This window comes from Onychomys torridus, chromosome 10, assembly GCF_903995425.1.
Source record: "Onychomys torridus chromosome 10, mOncTor1.1, whole genome shotgun sequence".
NCBI classification, from domain to species: Eukaryota; Metazoa; Chordata; class Mammalia; order Rodentia; family Cricetidae; genus Onychomys; species Onychomys torridus.
In genome coordinates, this window is record NC_050452.1 from 25,033,022 (window position 1) to 25,055,695 (window position 22,674).

General features: G+C 47.6%; 2 protein-coding genes across 5 annotated transcripts in view; both read right to left on the minus strand.

Moving 5' to 3' along the window:
• Positions 1-4,183, minus strand: part of Thoc5 (THO complex 5) — a 37,712-nt gene extending 33,529 nt beyond the window's left edge. For 2 of the 3 annotated variants that reach the window (XM_036201427.1, XM_036201425.1), the window contains exons 1-2: positions 4,103-4,183; positions 707-828 (exon numbers count right to left, since the gene is read on the minus strand). In XM_036201427.1, the coding sequence (XP_036057320.1) occupies positions 707-805 (99 nt within the window). In that variant the 5' untranslated portion in view covers positions 806-828; positions 4,103-4,183. Of the gene's footprint in view, positions 1-706; positions 829-3,690; positions 3,990-4,102 lie in introns of those variants that run through there. The other variant, XM_036201426.1, reaches the window with a different exon arrangement.
• An 880-nt stretch (positions 4,184-5,063) lies between these two features.
• The window catches only part of Nipsnap1 (nipsnap homolog 1), a 30,665-nt gene continuing 13,054 nt past the window's right edge, over positions 5,064-22,674 (minus strand). For both annotated transcript variants that reach the window (XM_036200997.1, XM_036200998.1), the window contains exons 2-10: positions 18,000-18,127; positions 17,682-17,727; positions 17,230-17,324; positions 10,168-10,238; positions 9,883-10,023; positions 9,576-9,607; positions 9,176-9,270; positions 7,822-7,905; positions 5,064-6,088 (exon numbers count right to left, since the gene is read on the minus strand). In XM_036200997.1, coding sequence (XP_036056890.1) covers positions 6,024-6,088; positions 7,822-7,905; positions 9,176-9,270; positions 9,576-9,607; positions 9,883-10,023; positions 10,168-10,238; positions 17,230-17,324; positions 17,682-17,727; positions 18,000-18,127 — 757 coding nt within the window. In that variant the 3' untranslated portion in view covers positions 5,064-6,023. The remainder of the gene's footprint in view (positions 6,089-7,821; positions 7,906-9,175; positions 9,271-9,575; positions 9,608-9,882; positions 10,024-10,167; positions 10,239-17,229; positions 17,325-17,681; positions 17,728-17,999; positions 18,128-22,674) is intronic.

Consider the following 22,674-nt stretch of genomic DNA (forward strand, 5'->3'; position numbering starts at 1 on the left):
TGGAGTAAGAGCTCAGAGGTGAAGAGCACCTGTTGCTCCTGCAGAAGCTTCAGTTCCCAGCAGCAACTACATGGTGACCCACAACTGTCTGTTAACTCTGGTTCCAAGGGAAGCAGCACCCTCTTCTGGTCTCTGCAGGGACTGTACACATGATGCAGGAAAAGAACTTAAACACACAGCCGGGCTGTGGTGGCGCACGCCTTTAAACCCAGCAATCAGAAGGCAGAGCCAGGCAGATCTCTGAGTTCGAGGCCAGTCTGGTCTAGAGAATGAGTTCCAGGAAAGGTACAAAGCTACACAGAGAAACCCTGTCTCAACCCCCATCGCCAAAAATAAAAAATTTAAAAAAATCCTACATTCTAAGTCATGGATCATCTTGATAGATTCCAGGACAGAGAAATAGATAAAAGGAATAGAAAACCCCACTGATGACAAGCGTTCCTTGGCCACAGAAGTCCTGTGGGCACATGATTCTGGTACCAAGAATGAAATCTCTCAGGAGCTCTAGAGCTGTGCAGTTCATGCCAACCTTAGGATGCCAGGGAAGCTGGGAACAGCATGCTGGAACGGGCTCTCTGTACAGACACTAATCATTCTAGTCACCTGGTCTGCACACGTGACGACCCTGAGCTCCTGCACATTCATGAGCAGTTATTTGGCCACAGTCCCCAGTTTCCCAGAAGCACAGAACCCTGGCTAATCTCACCTGCTCAGCATCAGTTCGGTTCCGTTTCCCCTCAGTCGGGGTTCCATCACTTCGGATCACCTTGGGTTTCCTTTTTTTGCTGGATTCTGATGATGACATTGTTGTTCTTCCAGGTCAGAGAGCTATTAAGAAGAGAAAGCTTTTAAAGATTTCCCAGAGGGGCTGGAGAGATGGCTCCGTGTTTAGGAGCACTGTGGCTTTTCCAGAGGACCCAGGTTCGACTCCCAGAACCCACCTGACAGTTCATAACCATCTAGAACTATGGTTCCAAGGCACCCGATGCCCTCTAACCTCGGCAAATGCCAACGGCATACATGGTACACAGATATACATGTTGGCAAAACATATACACTTAAAAACAATAATTTAGGGGCTGGAGAGATGGCTCAGAGGTTAAGAGCACTGGCTGTTCTTCCAGAGGTCCTGAGTTCAATCCCCAGCAACCACATGATGGCTCACAACCATCTGTAATGAGATCTAGTGCCCTCTTCTGGCCTGCAGGGATACACGCAGACAGAATACTGTGTACATAATAAGTAATAAATCTTTAAAAGCACTTGCTCTTGCAGAACACCCATATGTAAGCTCACTACTGCCTACAACTCCAGTTCCAGGCAGGGACATACTTTCTTGTCTCCAGGGACACCAGGCACCCATGTGATACACACACATACATACATACATGCAGGCACTCACACATATACATAAACAAAAATGAAAAATAAAACTTTTAGAAAATAATAATTTAAAAATACATTGTATGAAAAAATAAAAAATAAATTTAAAATAAATACACTGTATGATGACAGCATGAAATTTGCAGGCAAATGGATGGAACTAGAAAATATCATCCTGAGTGAGGTAATCCAGACCCAGAAGGACAAACACGGTATGTACTCACTTATAAGTGGACACTAGATATAAAGCAATGAACAATCAGACTGCAACCCACAGATCCAGGGAGGCTATATAGCAGGGGGGACCCTAGGATGATTGTGGCTTATAATAAGTTTTTGTTTTACTCAATCACTGGGCAAGCATCAGTGAAACATTTCACTATTAGGATAAGAATTTGTACTGTATGAAGCTCATGATAGAAAAAAAAAAATACATTGTATGAAATTGTCAAAGATGGCTCAGCAGTTAAGAGCGCTCACTGGCTGCTCTTCCAGAGCATGGCAGCTCACAACTGTCTGTAACTCCAATTCCAATGGATCTGACACCCTCACACAGATGTGCATGCAGGAAAAGCACCAATGCACATAATATTAAAAGAAATAATTTTTAAAAAGAGGAGAAAAAGAAATATCCATGAAAGAGCTGACTTTTTAAAAAAGATTTATTATGTGTATAGTGTTCTGTCTGCATGCATGTACACTAGAAGAGGGCACCAGATCTCATTACAGATGGTTGTGAGCCACCATGTAGTTGCTGGAAATTGAACTCAGGACCTCTGGAAGAGCAGCCAGTGCTCTTAACCAGTGAGCCATCTCTCCAGCCCAAGAGCTGATTCTTAACAAAGACAAACCAGATAGCCAAACTAATCAAGAGAGAGAAGACCTAAATTAATTGACATTAGAACTAAAAACAGGATGTCCCATGGATTCTAAATAAAATCCAGAGGTTCATTAGGGAACACTTCAAACGACAGAAAGGATTTCCCAGAGTCAGGGGTTGGAAAGATGGTTCAACAGTTAAGAGCAGGTATTGTTTTGCAGAGGACCCGAGTTCAGTTCCCACGTCGGGTAGCTCACAACCATCATAATCAAAATAAATAAAGTTTAGAGATTTTCCAGAATTGCCAAGCAGTGGTGGCACACACCTTTAATCCCAGCAGGGATTTAACTGGGAGGGAATGGCAGGCGGATCTCTGTGAATTCGAGGCCAGTCTGGTCTACAGAGCAGATGTCAAGACAGCCAAGACACACACACACACACACACACACACACACACACACACACACCAGATTTTCCAGAATTAAGCTGGGCATGATGGTGCACACCTTTACTTTTTTTCTTTCTTTCTTTCTTTTTTTTTGAGCTGAGGATGGAACCCTTGTGCTTGCTAGGCAAGTGCTCTACCACTGAGCTAAATCCTCAACCTGATGCACACCTTTAATCTCAGCACTCAAGAGGCAGAAGCAGGAAGATCTCTGTGAGTTTGAGGCCAGGGCAGCCAAGCTACATGGAGACCCTGTCTCAAACAGACAAACCAACAAGATTTTCCAGAATTTGACTTGGAGACCTTCCTGTCTCAGCCTCATCAGTGCTGAGATTATACGTGTGAGTGACCATGCTGTGCTATTCCTTTTCAATTAAAAAAAAAAAATTCTGGCCAGGTATAATGGTAACACCTTTAATACCAGCACTCCGGGGGTGGGGAGCAGAGGCAGGTGGATCTTTGTGAGGACAGCCTAGTCTGCATACTGAGACACTGTCTCAAAAAAAGAAAATCACAAAGAAAAATTTTGATTGCTTGCCCACAATAAAAACACTTTGGAGGTAGCGGCTGGAAGATTAGAAGTTCAAGATCATCCTTCCCTACTTAAGGGGTTAAAGGTCGGCATGGACTACATAATAAAATGCTGTCTCCAAGGAAAAAATGGAGGGAGGATGGGCTGAGACCGGCATAGTGGTACACATCAGTAATCACAACACTTGAGAGACTGAGGCAGAAGGATCTTCGCGAATGTGAACCAACAGGGGGAGCTACCGGCCGGAATGGACTGTAGTGACTGCATTTAAAAGCTTCACTAAACCAGGGCAGGAGGTACCTCTTCTTACTGCCCGAGCCTTTGCAGTGTAACTTCAATTTTTTTTTTTCTTTTTCTTAAAAATAAGTAAAATATTTAATGAAACACACGAAGTCGGCAGCTAGCTAGGAAACGGAGGGGACATCAGAAAGAAAAGCCAAGTCTCCCTCCCCTCCAAACGTCCACAGTTCACGCTCTCAGCCTTTACGCTCCCGCAATAAATGCACTAACTTCTCTTCACTACGACTCCTTGGAGTCTTACGCGGGGCGTCAAGTGGAGAGAGCGTGTCTCTCAGAGGGCTTCAGGCGGCTGCGAGTGACAGTTCATCAAGTGGCGGGCTCATCTGACAAAAGCCACAAAGGTGGCACCGGAAACCTGGGAAAGCCCAAACGTCAACGGGAGCGTTTCCCCCCGACACGAAAGGCAGGGTGGTATCACTACCCCTGCCATCTGCACCATCCGGAGACTACAAGGATGCTGCTCCGGACAGTTCCCAGGAGCGGAAAACAGCCGCGAGCCCTGGGGGAAGGCGGCAGGTGAGGACCCCAGCCCGGGGAGTCCGCGCCGTGCAGTCCGCACCTCAGGCCCCGCGCGCCCGGCGCCACCAGCAACCCCAGCCCGCATCACCCTATCCCCGCTCACCACAATGGAGCTCACGCCTTCCAGCCCAGGCAGCCACTTCCGGTTCGCGACCATAGAGAAGCGGAAGAAAAGAGCTACTGGCCGGAAGTGAGTCGCGAAGGCCAGATGCAGCTTGGGAAGCAAGGAAGGGGCGTGTACGCGGCTGGGCAACTTCTCTGATCTAAAACTGGGAAACTGCTGCGTTGAGGACCAAGAGCTTGTGCTCCGGTCCACTTCACCGAGGCACTTGAATTTGTGGTGTGCTCCAGAAAGCAAAAAGAGGGTCGCTGTGCCTTAGTTTGACTTTATGTAGTAGCGCTGGCTGGCCTTGAACACTGTAGATCTGGCCGATCTCCAATCCACTGAGATCCACCTGCATCACTGGAATGTGTTTGCATGCCCGCCCGGCCCTAACTTAACTTTTTGTTTTGTTTTGTCTTTTTTTTTGAGACAGGGTTTCTCTGTGAAGTTTTGATGCTTGCCCTGGATCATGCTCTGTAGACCAGGCTGGCCTCGAACTCACAGAGATCCACCTGACTCTGCCTCCTAAGTGCTGGGACTAAAGGCGTGCGCCACCACCGCCTGGCTAACTTGACTTCTTAACACTGTCAGAGTCATTACACCAAAGGCAGCACTAAGTTAGGCAGGAACATAATCCCATGTCACGTGTTCCCCCTCCACACAAGTGCATTGTTTCTCCCTGACAAAACTGTTTCCCCAAGGCAAAAATCGCTATTCTAATGCAGTATTGGAAAACTTGAGGTGTTTAACCCTGGTGTCCCTGGAGTAAATCCTGCTTGTCTGGGGCTTGAAACGTGTATGAATACCTGGTTGTGCAGAAACAGTTCCTTCTCTTGCCCTGGGGTGAAGATGAAGATGTCTACCCTAAGAGATTAAGGGTGCAGTACCCCCCAGCCGACTGAAAACTGCCCTGCCTTAGGCAATGGCTGAGAGTCCTTGCAGATGGAAGACACACCACAACTTACAGTAAGTAAGTATTTAATTTGGTCCCATCAACGATCCCGGTACATTTTCCTGCTATGGTAGCAAAACCATGCTAAGCAGGGGTTCATGAGGTATGGGCGTCATTGAGGAGACCCAGAATCACTGAACCCACCCCACAGGCCTGGTGGTTCTGCAATAGGAGGGTCTGGCTGGCAGAATGTCAAGGTGGGGAAGAATTCAAGACGGAATCTAGATCTCAGCCTGTATTTTTGCTTGTAGGAAGGAGGAAGTGCAGAGGAGCTGGAACACGTATTCAAGTTTTAACGGCCTTATGCAGGAAAAGTGGCTAAGCCTCACTTCGGGTCCTCTCCCTAAGGTCTCTGTCATCTCTGTTCTATCTCACAATTCTGTGTTTCAAACCCAAAAGCTGAGACCTGGGTTCCAGCTTCTTCTGGGTTCCTGCTTCAAGTCTGTCTCATGTATCCAATTCCTTCTCTCTCCCATCCTTTCCCAGCCCTCTTGGGTAGAATTCAGGGCCTCCTCCTGACTTTGATGACGTCAGGGATCATGGCAGTTCCAGGTTTTTAAGGCTCAGACTTGCGTTTTTAACAACTAGAGTCCAGGGATTTCCTGGAGGCCATACCTGGTCGGGTAACTCTTAACTACTTGTCATGCTCCCTGGGAGGAGACTAAGCCATGTCCACAGTGTTAGCTGGGGACGTGGAGGCCTGGAGATGAGGAGTCTCAGGGAAATGTGTGAATGCTTAAGAGGCTGCTAGTCTTCATTTGGGAACTTAAAAACTTCTGGCCTGGGAGAGTGGGGGGACACGTATAGACAGAACTCTTAAGTTCTCAGAAAACATCATCCTTTCCAAGCTGAACACAAGCCATCAGAATTCTTCCGAGCTGAGAGACAACTATGCCAGCAGGCCCAGGAGCTCCTCTGTGCCAGGTTACTCCAAAGGAGAAAAGAAAGGTGGTGGACACAGTGCCAGCCTCACTGCAGAGGAGAGATCTTCAGAGGGATCATGATTCGTGACTCCATGTGTCGAACCAAGGGGACTATGGAGAGAGAAGCAGAGGTTACAGGGTGCCTGAGGCAAACCAAGTACACTTGGTTCCTGACCAAAAACTCACAAAACCTGTGATGGGAAGAAGTCCCTGCTGTCATCTGAGAAAGGCTGAAATTTTAAGCCAGGATTTAGGTGGTAATGAGCTGAATATTTTTAAATTTGTATTCATTTTCTATGTATGTGGGGAAAAAAAACCTACCACACCAAAGGGCTGGAGAGGCAGCTCAGTGGCAGTGTACCTGCCTAGCATATATGAACCCTTGGATTCTGTCCTCGCTTCCAAAGCAAACAAAACACACTAAGCCCAATAATATAAAAGCAAGGACATATTAAGAACAACATAGGATGATATGATGAAAAAGAATTCTAAGGCCAGGGGTGTGGTTCTGTGCCTAGGTGAATGTTGATTAGTATGTGTGAGGTCTTGGATTCAATCCCCAGCATCAAAAAGAGCAAACAAAAATAAAAGAGAATTATAATGGTCTACACTGGCAAGGGAAGAGCTTAAGGGTTGAGGTTGGATTCAGTGTGACTGCCCCTCATTCAGCTAGGGAGGCCATGCCCATGGGGCAGGGGTGTCAAGAGAAAGTCCCCAGGAGGTAAGTTCTTTTTTAAGGATTTTATCTATTTTTCTAACAATATTTATAAGTCTATATGTGGGTATGTGCACATGAGTACAGTGCCCATGTAGGTCAGAAGAAAGTGTCAGAGCTGCTAGGGTGGGAATTATAGGCAACTGTGAGCCTCCCAAGCTGGGTACAGGAAACAACTTGGATCCTCTCTAATGAACTTGGATCCTCTCTAAGAACAGTATGTAAGCTTAGCCACTGAGCCATCTCTCCAGCCCAGAGTTTAGATTCTTGCTTCCTGTGCTTAACTTGTGTAGACAAATATCCACAAGTCTAGTTCCCACAAGGTTGGGAGAAGCTAACTAGGCATTTCTATTGTGTCCAGTGGGTGCCAGTACTGCCAGCTGGGACCACACTTGGCATAGCAAGGCTCATGCACCTACTTCAGCAGACATGCTCTTGCCCACACCAAGTAACCATGTGGAAGATTAACTGTAAACTCATCAAGGTCGGGGACAGAATCTTGTTTATTTATAGGCCTGCACTTCCCACCCACTACAGTTTCACAGAGTGAAGACTCAGTCATTATCTGCTGACTCTGGGTTTCTAGCAGTGGCGACACTTTGAGGAAAAAGTTGCTCAAAAAATTTGCTGCGTGTTTTGATGGTAGATAGGGCAAAGCATTCCACGCATAAACTTTCAATGCCCTCCCTGCAGCAAAGACAGCATCTGCATTCTTATTACCATTCGACAAGGGAGCAACAGCTTCTGTGAGGTGCAGAGCTGACCCCAGGGTACATCTCACATAGGGATCACCTGCCTGTGTGAGTCTTAAAGCCTCAGGACGGATTTATCATGTGGAATGTGCCTCACAGAAGACAAAACCCCACTAACGCATGTCAAAGTAAGTTCCCACTTGGGCACAATGGTACATGCCTGCAATCCTAGCAACTTGGAAGACTGAGGGGAAAGGTCCACCAGGATGAGCTTGGGCAGTACAACAAGACACTAGTTCAAATGGGGGTGGGGACCAAACAAACAAAACAGTGCATTCCCACACTGGAGGCTAGCTGGCCTTGCAGAGACCTGCGTCCTCAAGTCTCCCAGCAGACCACTTGCAAAGGCACCGGTGACCCGCAGAGGAGACACCCACCTGTATAGTAGACATTTTCATCCCAGCCCCTCTTCCTCCAGGCTGCATTTCGAGTCTCCTCCCGAGACTGCAGATCTTTGTAGGCTGTGAGAAAGGCACAGGCTCATTCCTCAGAGAATCGGATCCCTGCCTCAGCACAAGGACCCTTCCATTGCCCAAACCCTGCTCTACTATTTCCTTGTCCCCAGATGCCTCCTTAGACTGTCAGCAAACACTGTTGTCAATAGCATTCAGTCATACATATTAAAATGAATAATTTCCACCGGGCAGCGGTGGCACACATATGTACAAAGGCCCTGTGGTAGGGATTAAGGGTTTTGAAACCTACATATTTCCAGTCTCAAACTCTTCTGTGGACTCCTTATCTGGTACCCATGTGACGTTTCTAGTGGGGAGCATCTGTATCTTACAATTTTTATTTATTCAGGGTGAGGAGTATGTGGAGGTCAGAAGGTAATTTTCAGGAGTCAGTTCACTCTGGCCATGTGGATCCTGGGAATCAAACTCAGGTTGTCAGGCTTGGTGGCAAGTGCTGACTGGCCCAACACCGGCATACTAAATATAACCCTCCCAGAGGCCACAATTACACTCCAATCCCATGACTTAGCTCCTCCCCTAGACCTCCTTGTCTGAGAACAGGGCACACAGCTGCTCAGGGAAGAGTCTGAATGCTCCCCTTACCCTCTCTTTTCTCCTCCAGCAATTCATTCTCAGTCCCATCAATTCAATGTTTAGACCAATGAATCTGTCTGAGCACACCGCTGCCACTACCTGAAGCCAGCCCATGCCCACCTGCCTGCCCTAGTGTAAGCATCTTCCCATGCCCAGTTTCCAACCTTGCTTCCCTACCAGGCACAGAACTGACATGCTGCTGCTGCCTCCTCCTACCACATCCACGATAAACCTCAGCTCATTCCCACGGCCTTCGAGGCCCAGCCTGATCTGATGGCTGGCCTCCTCCATCTATCCATCCTGTCCACCACTCTTCCCGTTCCCTCCATGCCCGCCTCCTTTCCACTCATCAAAGGCCTCCTCACATGCTGTTCTGTCTGCTTGCGACCTCCTCCAGCAATCCCTAGCTGGCTTCCTCACTCTTCAGCTCAGGACTCGTATTTTACCCTTCAGAGGGGCCTTGTCTATCCAAGTCACAAAGGTCCCTTGCTTCTTTCTGCTGTATTCCCCTGCCTGGTCTCCACAGCATCTGTCATCCTGTGAAATTGAGTCCTTTTGGCTAGTTTGTCTGAGGGTGCATCTTCCTCTGCTAGGATGTGAGAGCAATAGGAACACAGATGTATCCACATGTTTTGTGAGGTGACAGGGCACACACAGGCCTCCTTGAGTGTCTCCAACCTACCCCATAGGTGGTGTACCACGTAGAGCTCTCCTATTTGTGAAAAGAAGCCTCCCACTGCCTCCTGGTTCTCTTGACGGTACTTGATGGCTCGAGCCCTGGAGAGAGCAGAGAACATGAGACAGAGGCCCAGGCAATGCTCCCCCAAGGTGTCCCAGGCTGATTCTCTGGCCACATTGTATGGGTGGGGTCCAAGTGGGGCCCAGGGAACGGATTCTGGAGGTGTAGCTGCTAGCTGGTGGGCAGCATATTCCTCTACAGAATTGGCCCTGTTCAGATGGATTCTTGTCTGAGATCCGTGAGGAGCAGAGCATGCCGGGTTCCCTGTAACACGCCCCGAGGACGCCCACTGGGAACCTGATGGGGCAGGACAGCAGGGACCCAACCAAGTGCCACCACTTACCAGTTGTTTCCCCACTCAATCATGGTTCCTGGCTGGAAGAGATCCAGAGGGAGGAGGAAGTGAGCACCACCTTGGACTCCCAACATCACAAGGGCAGGGATAGGAAACTAGCCTTCCCCAGAGCCAGGGGCCTCACTCAGGGGCCCTGACTCACACCTGGTGTGCAGCGGTGCGCAGGAATGCACATCCCTCTGCTCTGAGCATACAGGGAGGGAGGAGTATCAGACACTCCTAACCCCAGCTCTTGCAAAGCAACACATCAGTAGGGAAGACAGAAGGCAAGAGGGCTCTGTTGGGAGCCAGGTACCTTGAGCTTGTATGTCCTCAGCTCATAGATGTGGGGGCCAGCTCTGGGCTGTGGCTCATTCCAGAAGCTGAACTCCAGAAGCAACTGGTTTCTCCTGGACAGCAGCATCTTGCTCCGTTCCTTCCGGAACTCCAGGTACTCCTAAAGGCAGAGCATTGTAGGCACAGTAGCCAGGGGCTTTATGCTACCCTGTCAGTGTGCTCTGTGGGTGGCAGAGGAATCTCCCACACTCCCCTCCACACAGGGCTGGGCTGGAAGCAACATGCACACAGGATGCTGGGATACCTTGTTGTTTTTTAGCTTGTTCATGCAGTCCATGAGGGCTGGATAGCCACCTGAGAACCGCCATAGGTGCACTGTTGGGGATAGGGATACAGGTCAAGGAACTACCGGGAGTCTGCCTGACCAACCACCACCAAGGCTGGACTGTGTATGTGGCAGTAGAGTGGGGGGTCTCCTAGTCCCCAATCTTGGTGAGGAGTAGCACGGGGTGGAGGGATGACATTAGATGCAAGCCCAGTACAAGCCCAGGAGACCACTAGCTCTGCTCTGCTTGGTAGCCTTTGACCCCTCAAGGACTCAATGTCCTCATCCACAAAACTCCAACATTCCTAAAATCGCAGCAACAAGAGGATCAGATGAGGATGGGGGTAGCTACTGATAAAACACATGCTTGGCATGCAGAAGAACCTGGGTTTCATCTATAGCATCACAAACAAAACCAAACAAAAGATGATCTGAGTGTCTTCCACCCTAGGGACACCAGCAGACACAGGGATTAATGGAACACTCCAAGAGGGCAGATGCTGTGGCTCACTGGTAGAGCATTTGTCTAACAGCAGGAGACCCTAAGTTCTATCTCTAGTACTGCAAAAAACAACCAACAAACAAGGATTTCAAGAGTGTTCCAAGGCAGTGACTGTAAGAAAAATAAATAAGTAAGTAAATAAGTAAAACCTGCAGCTATGAATGAAGACAGGCACATGTAGTTCCAGCCACTTGGGAAGCTGATTCAGGATGATGCCTTGAGCTAATGTCTGGGTAACAGAGGGAGACACTACCTTATGAAGGAAGGAAGCAAGCAGACTGGGAATGTAGCTCAGCTGGTAGCCTGCACAAAGCCCTGAGTTCAAATCCCCAACATTACATAAAACTGGGCTGGTGACACACATTTGTGTGGAGACAGGAGGATCAGAAGGTTCAAGGCCAGCTTGAGCTGTGCAAGAGCCTGTCTCAAAAAAAAAAAAAAAAAAAAAAAAAAAAAAAAAAAAGAGGAGGGGAAAGAAGGAAAAACAAACTAAGGGCTGGGATACTGGGATACTCCAGCATGTGGTTAAGGGCAGGAGGATACATACAGGGATGCCAACGTACACATGACCTCCTGGTGGATACTCAAGACTGATTATAGAGACCCCTTGGTCCTCCAATGAGAGGCCAGCCTCATTCTCACTGAGAACTCTTTGTACCATTAGATGTTCCCCCAACCATATTCTCTGCTGGCTTCAATAGCAGCCCCTCCAAAATCCATGCCCTGCCAGAACCACAGTATGTGACCTTGTTTGGAAACAGGGTCTCTGTAGATAACTGAGTTAAACCTATATACTGGAAAGACCTTCAGTCCAGTCTGGGTGCCCTTATCAGAGGAGAAATGCACGCAAAGGGAACACCCTGTGACTCAGAAGACAGAGCTCAGGCTGATGTGCCCACATGCCAAAGAATGCCAGGGGTTCCTAACAGCCAGAAGTTGCAAGAGGCAGGAAGGACCCTCCCTGAGCCTCACAGGAAGCCCAGACAGAGCTAGGACCTTGATTTCTGCCTCTGGCTTCCGAAGTCGAAGGACTCACTTCTGTTTTGGAGTCTGCAGTAGTTTATGGCAGCCCTAAGTAGTTAACCTGAGTCCCAGTAAGCAAACCATGAGCTAAGGTGAGGGAACATGCACTTAGCATATGTGAGGCCTAGGTCAATCAACAGCGAGGAAAGGAGAGGAAAAGAGGGAGGGATGGCGGGGCAGACAGAGGAGGAGAGGAAGTCAAATAACGGAGCACTAGTAGTGGGATGGATCACAGCTGTGGGGGAGGCAGGCCCCCAGGAGAGGGGGCCATGCTAGAGCTGAGGGTAACTGACTGACCTGTGACTTGAACGCACAGGTTCCGTTACTTCCCACGGTAGCCTATCCCTCGTCAGACTTTATTGGCGCCTTGATTTTCCCATTTGCAAAATGGTCTGACCCTATGGTTCAAAGGGCCTGTTCCAGAGGGAAGGACCATAATTTTTGTACAGATAGCAATCTGTCCTGTCATGGCAAACCAAGAATGCTGACCTATGGGAAAGGGGTCAACTTAATGTGAGGCATGAAGAGGCCAAGAAAGAAGTCTCTAGTAATGTGGCCCCTAGAGGATCAGCGGTTTTGACAAGTTTATTCACATATATATCCCTATGCCCTGCTCCTGGAGCCTGACTCTAATGGCCTGCTCCTCAGATGTCTCCACATAGAGGTGATAAATCTCAAGCTGTGGATCATGTAGGATGTGCTTTATAAAGTCAAAATTCATTTTACAGTCAGCAAGCGTGGTTTTGGTTTTGGTTTAGATAAGGTATTGTTAAATAGCCCAGACTGGCCTCAAACTCTTGATCCCCCTGCCTCAGCTTCCCAGGAACTGGAATTACAGGCATACACCACCAAGCCTGGCTCAACCAGTAAACTTTTTTTTCTCCTTTTTGGAGATAGCTTCTCTGTGTAACAGCTCTTGCTGTCCTGGAACTCACCCTGAAGAGCAGGCTGGCCTCGAACTCACAGAGATCCACCTGGCTCTGCCTCCCGAGTGCTGGGATTAAAGGTGTGTGCCATCACGCCCAGCCTCAATCAGTAAACTCTTAATAGAATCCAAGGAGTTCTGCTACTGCCAGTGAAGGTGGCCAAAGATTAAAGAAACCCTAGTGCAAAGCAGAAAGCTGCAGTGGGTAGCCACTCCAGCTAGATCTGGAAGTTCCAACCCCACTGAGGCTTCAGTAATGGTCACATATACAAGGCGGAGCCGAGAGAGGACCCTGAAGACCCGAGATCCGGATGGGGGAGCTCTCTTGGTTCCTGGGCCTGGACGCTGGAGGGAGACCAAGCAGAGTTCTCCGGAGAACACTGCGGGACTGCGCTACACCTTTCCCAGACCCTGATACCTATCCCTTCACTTGTAAGTTACCCCACAAAATAAATCTCCCTTCTAACTACGTGGAGTGGCCTTAATAATTTCACCACAGAAAGCAGATGGCTTGTCTCTGGATTATCAGTTATTGTCTGTCACCAACATAGACCAGATAATTACGGATATCTGTTTCTTTGTACAGATTTCCTAATTCTATTTCTTGAGTTGGGAGCTATTTTGGAATTTATTCTGAAGTTGATTTTTTTTTTTTTTTTTTTTTTGAGACAATCAATTAGTTACTTTTTTCCATGGCCCATGACAAAGTACCTGGAAAGAAGAACTAGAAGAAAGGGCAGTTTCTCTGACTGACAGCTTGAGGGTACCAGGCAAGGAGTATGCAAGAAAAGCTAAGAGCAGCCGGGCGGTGGTGGCGCACGCCTTTAATCCCAGCACTCGGGAGGTAGAGGCAGGCGGATCTCTGTGAGTTCGAGGCCAGCCTGGGCTACAGAGCGAGTTCCAGGAAAGGTGCAAAACTACACAGAGAAATGCTGTCTTGAAACACCAGGAAAAAATTTTCTGTATGGCTAGTCTATACCTGTACCATGCAAAATGATACTCTGCCATACTGGAAATGTTTACAGCCATCTACCAATGGCAGTTGTGAGCCAGGCAGATCAGTGGACACTTTAGGTGTGTGAAAGATGACTGAGGGGCTGGAGAGATGGCTCAGAAGTTAAGAGCACCAACTGCTCTTCCAGAGGTCCTGAGTTCAATTCCCAGCACCCACATGGTAGCTCACAACCATCTGTAATGAGATATGGCACCCTCTTCTATATACATAATTCATTTATTAATAAATCTAAAAAAATATCCACAGCCTTGAAAAAAAAAAAGATGACTGAAGAACTGAATTTTCTGGTTGTTTCGGTTAAGTTTGGTTTTAATTTTTGAGACATGGTCTCATTCTGTAGACCTGGCTGGTCTGGTGCTCACTCTGTAGACCAGAATGTCCTCAAATTCACAGCAATCCTTCTGCTTCAGTCTCCCGAATTCTAGGATTACAGGAGTCAGCCAGCATGAGCTTTTAAAACAACTTTTTTTTCAGAATTAAGTTTATGTGTATGAGTGCTTTGCCCGAACGCATGTATGTGTACCATGTGTGTGCCTGGTGCCCATAGGGGTCAGAAGAGGATACGGACTCTCTGGAGCTGGAATTGTGGATGCTTGTGTGATGGATGGATGTCAGAAGTTGAACTCAGGTCCTCTGCAAGTGCAGAAAGTGCTCTTCACTGCTGCGCTACCTCTCCAGACCCTAGTAAAAACTTTTTGAAAACCACTTTTTGAGGAACTATTTACTTTTTAATTTTATGGGTGTAGGTGTTTGGCTTACATGTGGCTTCTTATGTCTGTGCACCATGTGTATGCAGTGCCTGTGGAGGCCAGCAGGTGTGGGGTTCCCCTGGAACTGAAGTTACAGCTAGTTGCCAGCCACCAGGTGTACGCTGGGAATGGAACCCGTGAGACCTCTAGAGGAACAGCCAGTGCTCTTAACCACTGAGCCATCTCTCTAGCACCACCCTACTCCCCAGCATGAATTTTTCAAGAGAGGAAATGTTTATATGGAGTATTAAGTATTACAAAGAGATATAGCCCTGACCCCCAAAACTCACTATCTCTAGGAGACGGTAGACAAGTATGTTGGCAGCTATAGGGACGCATGATCAGGGAATAAAGAGGCAAGTAGTGGAGGTAAGAGCCAGGCACAGTGCCTGATCCACCAAGGACAGTGCCTGACCCAGCAAAACTGCAAAGAGTCATTTTTCAGAAGGATGCCATGTCTACACCAAAATATAAAACAGTAAGACAGGCAAGAGCTGGTAAGATGGCTTGGCAAATAGAAATTCTAGCTACACAAGCCAGACAACTGGAGCTTGATCCCTGGAACCCAAGTGAAAAAGCCAGAAACGGAAGCACACATCTGTAATCTAGCCTGGAGTGCACAGTGCAGCACCAGAAACAAAGGGGACCCCACCTCAACATGGTGAAGACAAGAACCACTGTCCACTAACCTCCACAGACACACCACAGCACATGCACACCTGTACAGACACACAGACACACACACACACAGTAAATTAATTTGAAAATAACTTTAAAAGACAAGCAAATGGGGGCTGGAGAGATGGTTCAGTCATTAAGAGTACTGACTGGTCTTCCAGAGGTCCTTAGTTCAATCCCCAGCAACCACATGGTGGCTCACAACCATCTGTAATGAGACCTGGTGCCCTCTTCTGGCCTGCAGGCATAACTGCAGGCAGAAAACACACACACACACACACACACACACACACACACACACACACACACACAAATCTTTAAAAAAGACAAACAAACAAGCCAAGAGTGGTAGCGCATGCCTTTAATTCCAACACTTGAGAGGCAGGGCCAGGTAGATCTCTATGAGTTCAAGGCCAGCCTGGTCTACATAGTGAGTTCCAGGACACCAGGACCCTGTCTTGAAGAAGGAAAACAAACAAACAAAAAAGACTGGGGCTGGAGAGATGGCTTAGAGGTTAAGAGCACCGCCTCCCCTTCCAGAGGTCCTGAGTTCAATTCTCAGCACCCACACGGTGGCTCACAACTATTTGTAATGAGATCTGGCACTCTCTTCTGTATACATAATAAATAAATAAATCTTAAAAAAAAAAAAAAAGACAAAGCATTTCAGTACTCAGGAGGCTGAGGCAAGCAGATCTTGAGGGCCGCAAGAATATATTATAGAGATTCAGCTGTGTATTAAAGCTATACCTAGATATTCAAGGCATTTTTCTAGCGGAAAGCCATTTATCATGGAATATTTGGTGTTATTCAGTTTTACTATTCAGCTGCTCCTCGTTATGAATTTCTTGTGCTCATAATTCCCATAGAACATGTATGTGTGAGCAACCTGCTCCAGCCAGTACTTGGATAAGGTCACATAGGCAGGGCCTTCTGCCTCTGAGTGTTCCCTGCTCCCTTTTTAGCATTTGAATTGGCTTTGAATTGGAAATTTGCAAATATCCCCTTTTAGCTACATAGGACCAGCTCCAAACAAAGCACTGAAGGACAAGCAAGGAACAGACTAGCAAACGGACTAGCTACCAGACCACCTGCTAGGCACCTGAAGCCCCTGAACTAAGGTAAAACTCCTTTTGGAAGCAACCTGGCTCCTAGATACATAGTTTTTGTTTCTTGTGCAGATAAAGCTCAGACTATCCTTTGCCTTTGGGCCTAGTGGCTTTCCTGAGCAACTTACTGAGAACAAAGGAGATTTTTGCATAACCAGGTGGAGTAAAGAGTGAGGCAGAATTCCTAGTGGACAGAATTGCGTGGCAAGGAGAGAAAGAACAAGGCAGTCTCTCTGTAGATGGTAGACAGAGTGGCTTGGCCAGAGAGAAGACAACAGAGCTTCTGTAGAGGGCAAGGCAGTTTCTTGTAGAGTTTATCAGGGCCAGGAGTAAGGAGCCAGGAAGGATAGATGGAGGATGAAGGAACAGAGGACAAAGATGAGGCCAAAAGCATAAGGGCTTAGTTATTACCGGGGCTTTGAGGGGACAGAAAAAGCAGGTGCAAAGAGGAACTGAGACACAGGATGGAATTGAAGCTGTATAGGCAGAATGTTGTCATAGAGGAATAAAGGAAATGGACAAAGAGCTTGGTGTATCTAGACTCCTTCGCCCACCATTGTTTGCATCTCTTCTGGGCCCCATGGGGAGATTATTAAGGCTGGTCCATTAATAACATTCTAGAGGGAGAGTACATCTTAGAGGCCAGCCTGGTCTACACAGTAAGTCCCCATCTCAAACAAGATAAAAGACAGGTAAACCAAACCAAGTAATCTAGGCAAGGGAGAACAAGCACCTCAGGTTGGCCACCTATAACCAGAGAGTGGAGCAGTTCTACCTGGGAGACTGATGAATCATAGGCAGAGCAGCACAGTGAAGAGAGGAGGTAGCAAAGTGAGGCTGTGGACTGGGCAAGCAAGGACTCACAGGCCTCATGGGCTGCCTGAGGGCACTGAGGAGCTATAACAGGAGTTTGGGCGGGACGATGAGGTATGAAAGAATCATACTTCCTCATACCCCCAGAGATGCTGCAGAGAGAGAGGAGAGCTGGTGGAGACCCGGGCTGGGTGATAACAGTGGCACCGGGGACAAGGGAAGCTCACCTGCCTGGTCCTGCTCCCCATACCACGTGTTCCAGTTGCCCACAAGCGAGCAGGGGTAGTCCTCATCCAGGTGCAGCTTGGGCAGCACAGCCTCCCTGTGGGAAGGGCACAGGAAGGAGCAGGGCTTGCTCGGGCCACCAAAGGCCCTGAGATAAAGGTTCCAACTCAGGCCCCAGGGCTAAGCTTGTCTCCTCTCTAAGAAGCATAGATAGGGCTCTAGAATCCACACCCTTTGATTTGGACAGGAGAATGAGGCAGAGGGGGTTTTTTTGTTGTTGTTGTTGTTTTCTTTTTAGCAGAGGATCGAACCCAGGGCCTTGCGCTTGCTAGGCAAGTGCTCTACCACTGAGCTAAATCCCCAACCCCGAGGCAGAGGGTTTTAAGAGTGTCTTGGTAGGGCTCTACCCCCTACCTCCCACAGTGGATGGGAACAGTAGATGGAGAACACTCACGTCAGACTGTTGTAGGCATCCAGATATTCAGGCTTCACATTGTGAACTGCAACACAGGACAGAGAGCAGGAAATGAAGTGTATGCAATACTCACACATGCTTGTGTGTGTGTGTGTGTGTGTGTGTGTGTGTGTGTGTGTGTGTGTGTGTAGGGGGGAGGTCAGAGTGAGCAGGCCCCAAATAGGGCCAAGGCTCCCAGGACAGCCTGGGGCCTTTCTGAGAATGAGGATTCTATCATCTCCAATATCATAGCTCTTGACCCCAAATCCACCCACAAAAAACCCTGAGGTGCAGCTAGCCAGTTTAATAGCTACTCACATTGGATCTTGTAGAGATTACTAGTCTCCTTCTTAGACAGCAGCGTGGAGTGGGCATCCTTCCGAGGATCCACCTTGTGAACAAAGAGGGAGCGGAACCAGCTGCCTTCACTGTCCTTGGAATAGAAGCTGCAAGACAGAGGGAATGAGAAGGCCACGTGGAGGCACGGGAGCCCGAGCGATTGCCCTGCTCAGGTATGCTGTTGTTCCCTTGGCCTGATGACCTCCATTTCTAAAAACAGGGCCATTGGAGTCCCATGGCAGCTACAGAGAGTGAAATGCCATCATCTGGGCAGACAGTGCTTCTAGAGGGATCCCCGCTGCCCAGTCTGCATCTGTATCCTTGTAGAGCTTAGGAGGCCAGGAGAGAAGCTGTGCTCCAGCATCTCTCCCTCCTCTCCCCCCAACTTCACTCCCTGCCCAGGGGTTCTCCAGCCACACAACAAAGTCTATTGCTAAGAGGATCAACCCCCAAACTCACCTTGCCTGAAGCCCACTAGATGGACCTTGGGACCTTGTGATGATGGCCCTGGCCCTCCTAAGGCAGGCAATCACTCCCATGAGTAGCCAAGTTTCTTCCTTTTGCCTTTCTGGGTTCTGTGATACAATTTTACAAGCTCCTTCTTCCTATTGTTTGACATCCTACAGAACTTTTGTAGCAGGATTAACTTTTCCTGCCTCACTGAGCCCTTTTCTCTGTATGTACATGAATAAGAAAGAACAGAATTCCCAGGAATTCTGAACTCAAATCCTGGGGCCCTCTGAGAATCCAGCCATTTACTCTTCCAAGTCATTAGACCCAGAGTCATGGGACAGCTGTTGTCCTTCTGGTTGGAAAGGCCTCCAAATTAACCCTGGACCATCATGTCCTTGACAATGTCAATTCAAGAGCCTTCTACTGGATCTCAGGAGAGTCAACAAATTTCACACTCTTGCACACACTCCAGAACTTACTACAAAGCTTCCCTCCAGATTTACCTTAAACCCCTTTACAACACTCCCACCCTAGACTACCCGGCTCATAGATGTTGGCAGTTTTCCAGTGGCAGGACATAACTTCACAGAGGTCATAGAATCTGGGCCTTTTCTGGATAATAAACTCAAAGACAGAACTACTTGTCTTCACCAAGGGCAGAAATGTAATTTTTTTTTCATGTAATGCATTTCTGTGCAGCCATTTGGAAAGAACAGGGTCTCCTCACTGCCATGACGCCCTAATCAGACATGTCTTGGAGATCCTGGCCCTACCTAAAGCCACCGGGCTTCTAACTGAAGTGACCATTATTCATTGCCAGGCCCACTCTGACAGTTCTAAGGATAACAACCAAGCTGATCAACAGCCTTTCACTGCAATCTTAATCCCCAATTCCACTCTCCCACATTCCCAGGAAATCCCAATAGACCTCACCCACTTCCCCCCTAGCATGATGGTCACAGATATAATAGTTCTAGTAGACAGGGACCTTCACCCAATGGAAGAAGCCAACTCCTGTAAAGAAGAGGAAGGGAGAGCCTCACAGGCCACCATCCTTCTCTTGAACACATTCTTGGCTTGGCTACCCCCAGTGACTACAGTATGATAATGTTCAGCTTCCATTTTCAATATTAAGGAGTAAATGAAAGCCTCAAAATTAGGTATGATCTCCATGCTGTTTGGCAGCCCTCTATCATCTGAAAAGGCTGAAATGGTTAATCTAAGTCTTTTTATTTTTTTATATAGCTATTTAATTTTATGTGCATGTGTGCCCGAGTGTATGTTTGTGCACCATAAGCTTACAGGAGTCCACAGAGGTCAGCAGAGGCATCAGATCCCCTGGAACTAGAGTTATAGATGTTTGTAAGCTGCCATGTGGGTGCTGGGATCCAAACCTGGGTCCTCCACAAGAGCAGCCATTGCTCTTAACCACAGAGCCATCTCCAGTCCCCTTAATCTAACTCTTAGAAGCTCTCTAAGGTCACACTTCAGACACTCTTCAGCCCACTTTTCCTCCCAACTGTACTTTTAAGATCTCACACCCAGATGTGAAGCTAGGTGTAGTGATGCACCACTTTAAGCCTGGTACTCAGGAGATAGAGGCAGGCAGATCTCTGTAAATTCAAGACCACCCTGGTCTATAGAGCGAGTTCCAGGACAGCCAGGGCTATTTAGAGAGCCTGTCTCAAAACAAACACAATAACAACAACAACAACAAAAAAAAAAAAAATTCACCTCTCAAGTTGGAGATGGCTCAGCAGTTAGGGCATTGGCTCTTCCAGAGGACCTGGGTTCGAGTCCCAGCTCATAACTATAACTCCTGTCTCAGGGGATCTGGTGCCCTCTTCTGGACACTCAAGGCACCAAGCATGCACATGACACACAGACATACCTGCCAGCAAAACACCCATACACATAATATAAATAAATAAAATTTAAATAATAATTAAACAGAGATCTCACATCCTTCATTACAACAGCACTGGGCCCCTATACTTGGCCTAGGATTTGGTCTCATCTTCTTGATGACCACTGTCATACTCTTTACCTGTCTTCCTGAAATCACCTAATAGGGTCATTTTTAACCATTCTGACTTGGGTTATTCTGCTACTCCTGGTCTCAGCCCCTCCTGCTTTATTTATCACCTTCCCCAAAAGGCCCATAATCTCAAGTGACACAACTGGACCCTGATGGATGACCTCTGCCTTTGCTTACCCTTAACTCCTACCTGGAGTGCATTTCCTACTCAGCCACTATTTAAATGGTAATTTCCCACCATACAAATTTCCAATAGAACTCTATCTCCATGGGCTTAGACCTCTTCAACACTCTCACAGCCAAATGTAAACATAAATCTATCTCTTTGCATCTCCTCACTCACCAATTTAGTGTACAATCTTGTCAAATGCTGGCCTATTAAGCCAGCCTCATTTGAATTGAAGCCACAAGGGGTCCCATCCCACAGGCATTCTTTTGTTTTGTTTTGTTTTTTGAGAAGGGGTTTCTCTGTGTAGCTAGCCCTGGCTATCCTCAAACTTAGAGATCTGCCTCTGCCTCCTGCCTGCCTCTGTTGGGATTAAAGGCATGTGCCCATATGCATTCTCTAATGAAGCAACCTTACCCTTCTACTAGACATAAAATGTGTACCTGTCAAACCCCCAATTCTAAGACAATGTACAGGTCTCACAGGTGTTTACTCTTTGGCCTGCCTGATAAAACTCTAGAAAAACTCACAACTCAGTCAAGCCTGACCAACTGCTTGTCCCAACATACCTCTGTGACAAAACCAAACCTCCTCTCAAAAGAGCCCTTCAAATTCTCCTCTCTCCGATCACCAACACTAGATCCTAACAGACCCCCGAAAGTTCTTCTTCCGGTATTAGGAAAACAGCTTTAGCCTCCAACACCTCAGCTTCAACTGCCCCTTAGACAGTCAGGCTCCTTCTGTTTCTTCCATCCCTCAGCCTCCTCCTTTTCTGGAACATCCAACCATTTATTTTCTATCGAACACCTCTATGCCCTTAAACTATATAATTCTATGTGGAACCAAAGTCTGTCTTCAGGCTTAATGGACCTGAACCTGCCTTCACTGCCCCTAACAGTTATTCAGCCTCCTTGGTCTCCTGACCTAGGAGACTGTCCACCGGAAACCCCTCCTACCAGAACTGGGCATTACAGCAGGAGTAGATACCAGGAGATGTAGGCTTAGAGTCACTGCTTAGGCTTAAGCTACATCTCATCAGCTTTTTGAGGACCGGGGTGCTTCAGTAATGCTCCGTAACTGTCATGTCTTTGACCTACCTATAGTGGCCCAAAGGGGTCCTGACTCTGGGAGAATACTGCAGTTACACCTATCAATCAGCATAGTACATGCTGTAGGTTAAAGGATATAGACATCAAACTGAAGAGCCAAAGGACGGCTCTTAACTGAGAGGCATGGGGGGTTGGCCCTGCTCACTAGCCTAATCCTCACCTTTCTTTTTTGACCCTTACTTACTTAACATTCTGGTACCATTACTAATTTACAGAGAATAGGCCATCAAGCTCCAGACTGTAGTCTTTAGGGACATCAACCATCACCTTCGACATCCACACCTGTCTCTCACCTCTGAAGACCTCTTAATTTCCAAATGATAGCACAGTCTGGACTTCTACCTCTTGAGATAACCACTTCTCCTTTCAAAAAGGGGGGCGGCGCTCTAGAGCCTTCTATGCTTTACCATCCCACAATCCTACAGTGACTGAACCAGCAGCTCCAACCAGGGCCCTGTGACGCCCCCACTTAGCTTCATGGAGCTCAAAGAAGGGGGATCCTCATCTTTTGTCAATGACTTGACCTTGCTCAGCTACCTTGGGAATGTAAAGAAAAGAGGCCAAAAATAAAAGCAAAATTCCCACTCAACAATCTGGTCTGATCTTTATCTTTGTTTGTTCTGTTTTTTGAGACAGGGTTTTTTCTGTGTAGCCCTGGCTGTCCTGGAACTCACTCTGTAGACCAGGCTGGCCTCAAACTCGGAGATCTTCCTGCCTCAGATTCCCCAGTGCTAGGATTAAAGGTGTGCAATACCACACCAATTCTTTTTTAAATACGTATGAGTGTTTTGCCAGCATGTAACTGTACCACATGCGTGCTGCACCCATGGAGACCAGAAGGAAAGCATCCGATTCCCTGGAACTGAAGTTACAGACAGTTGTGAGCCA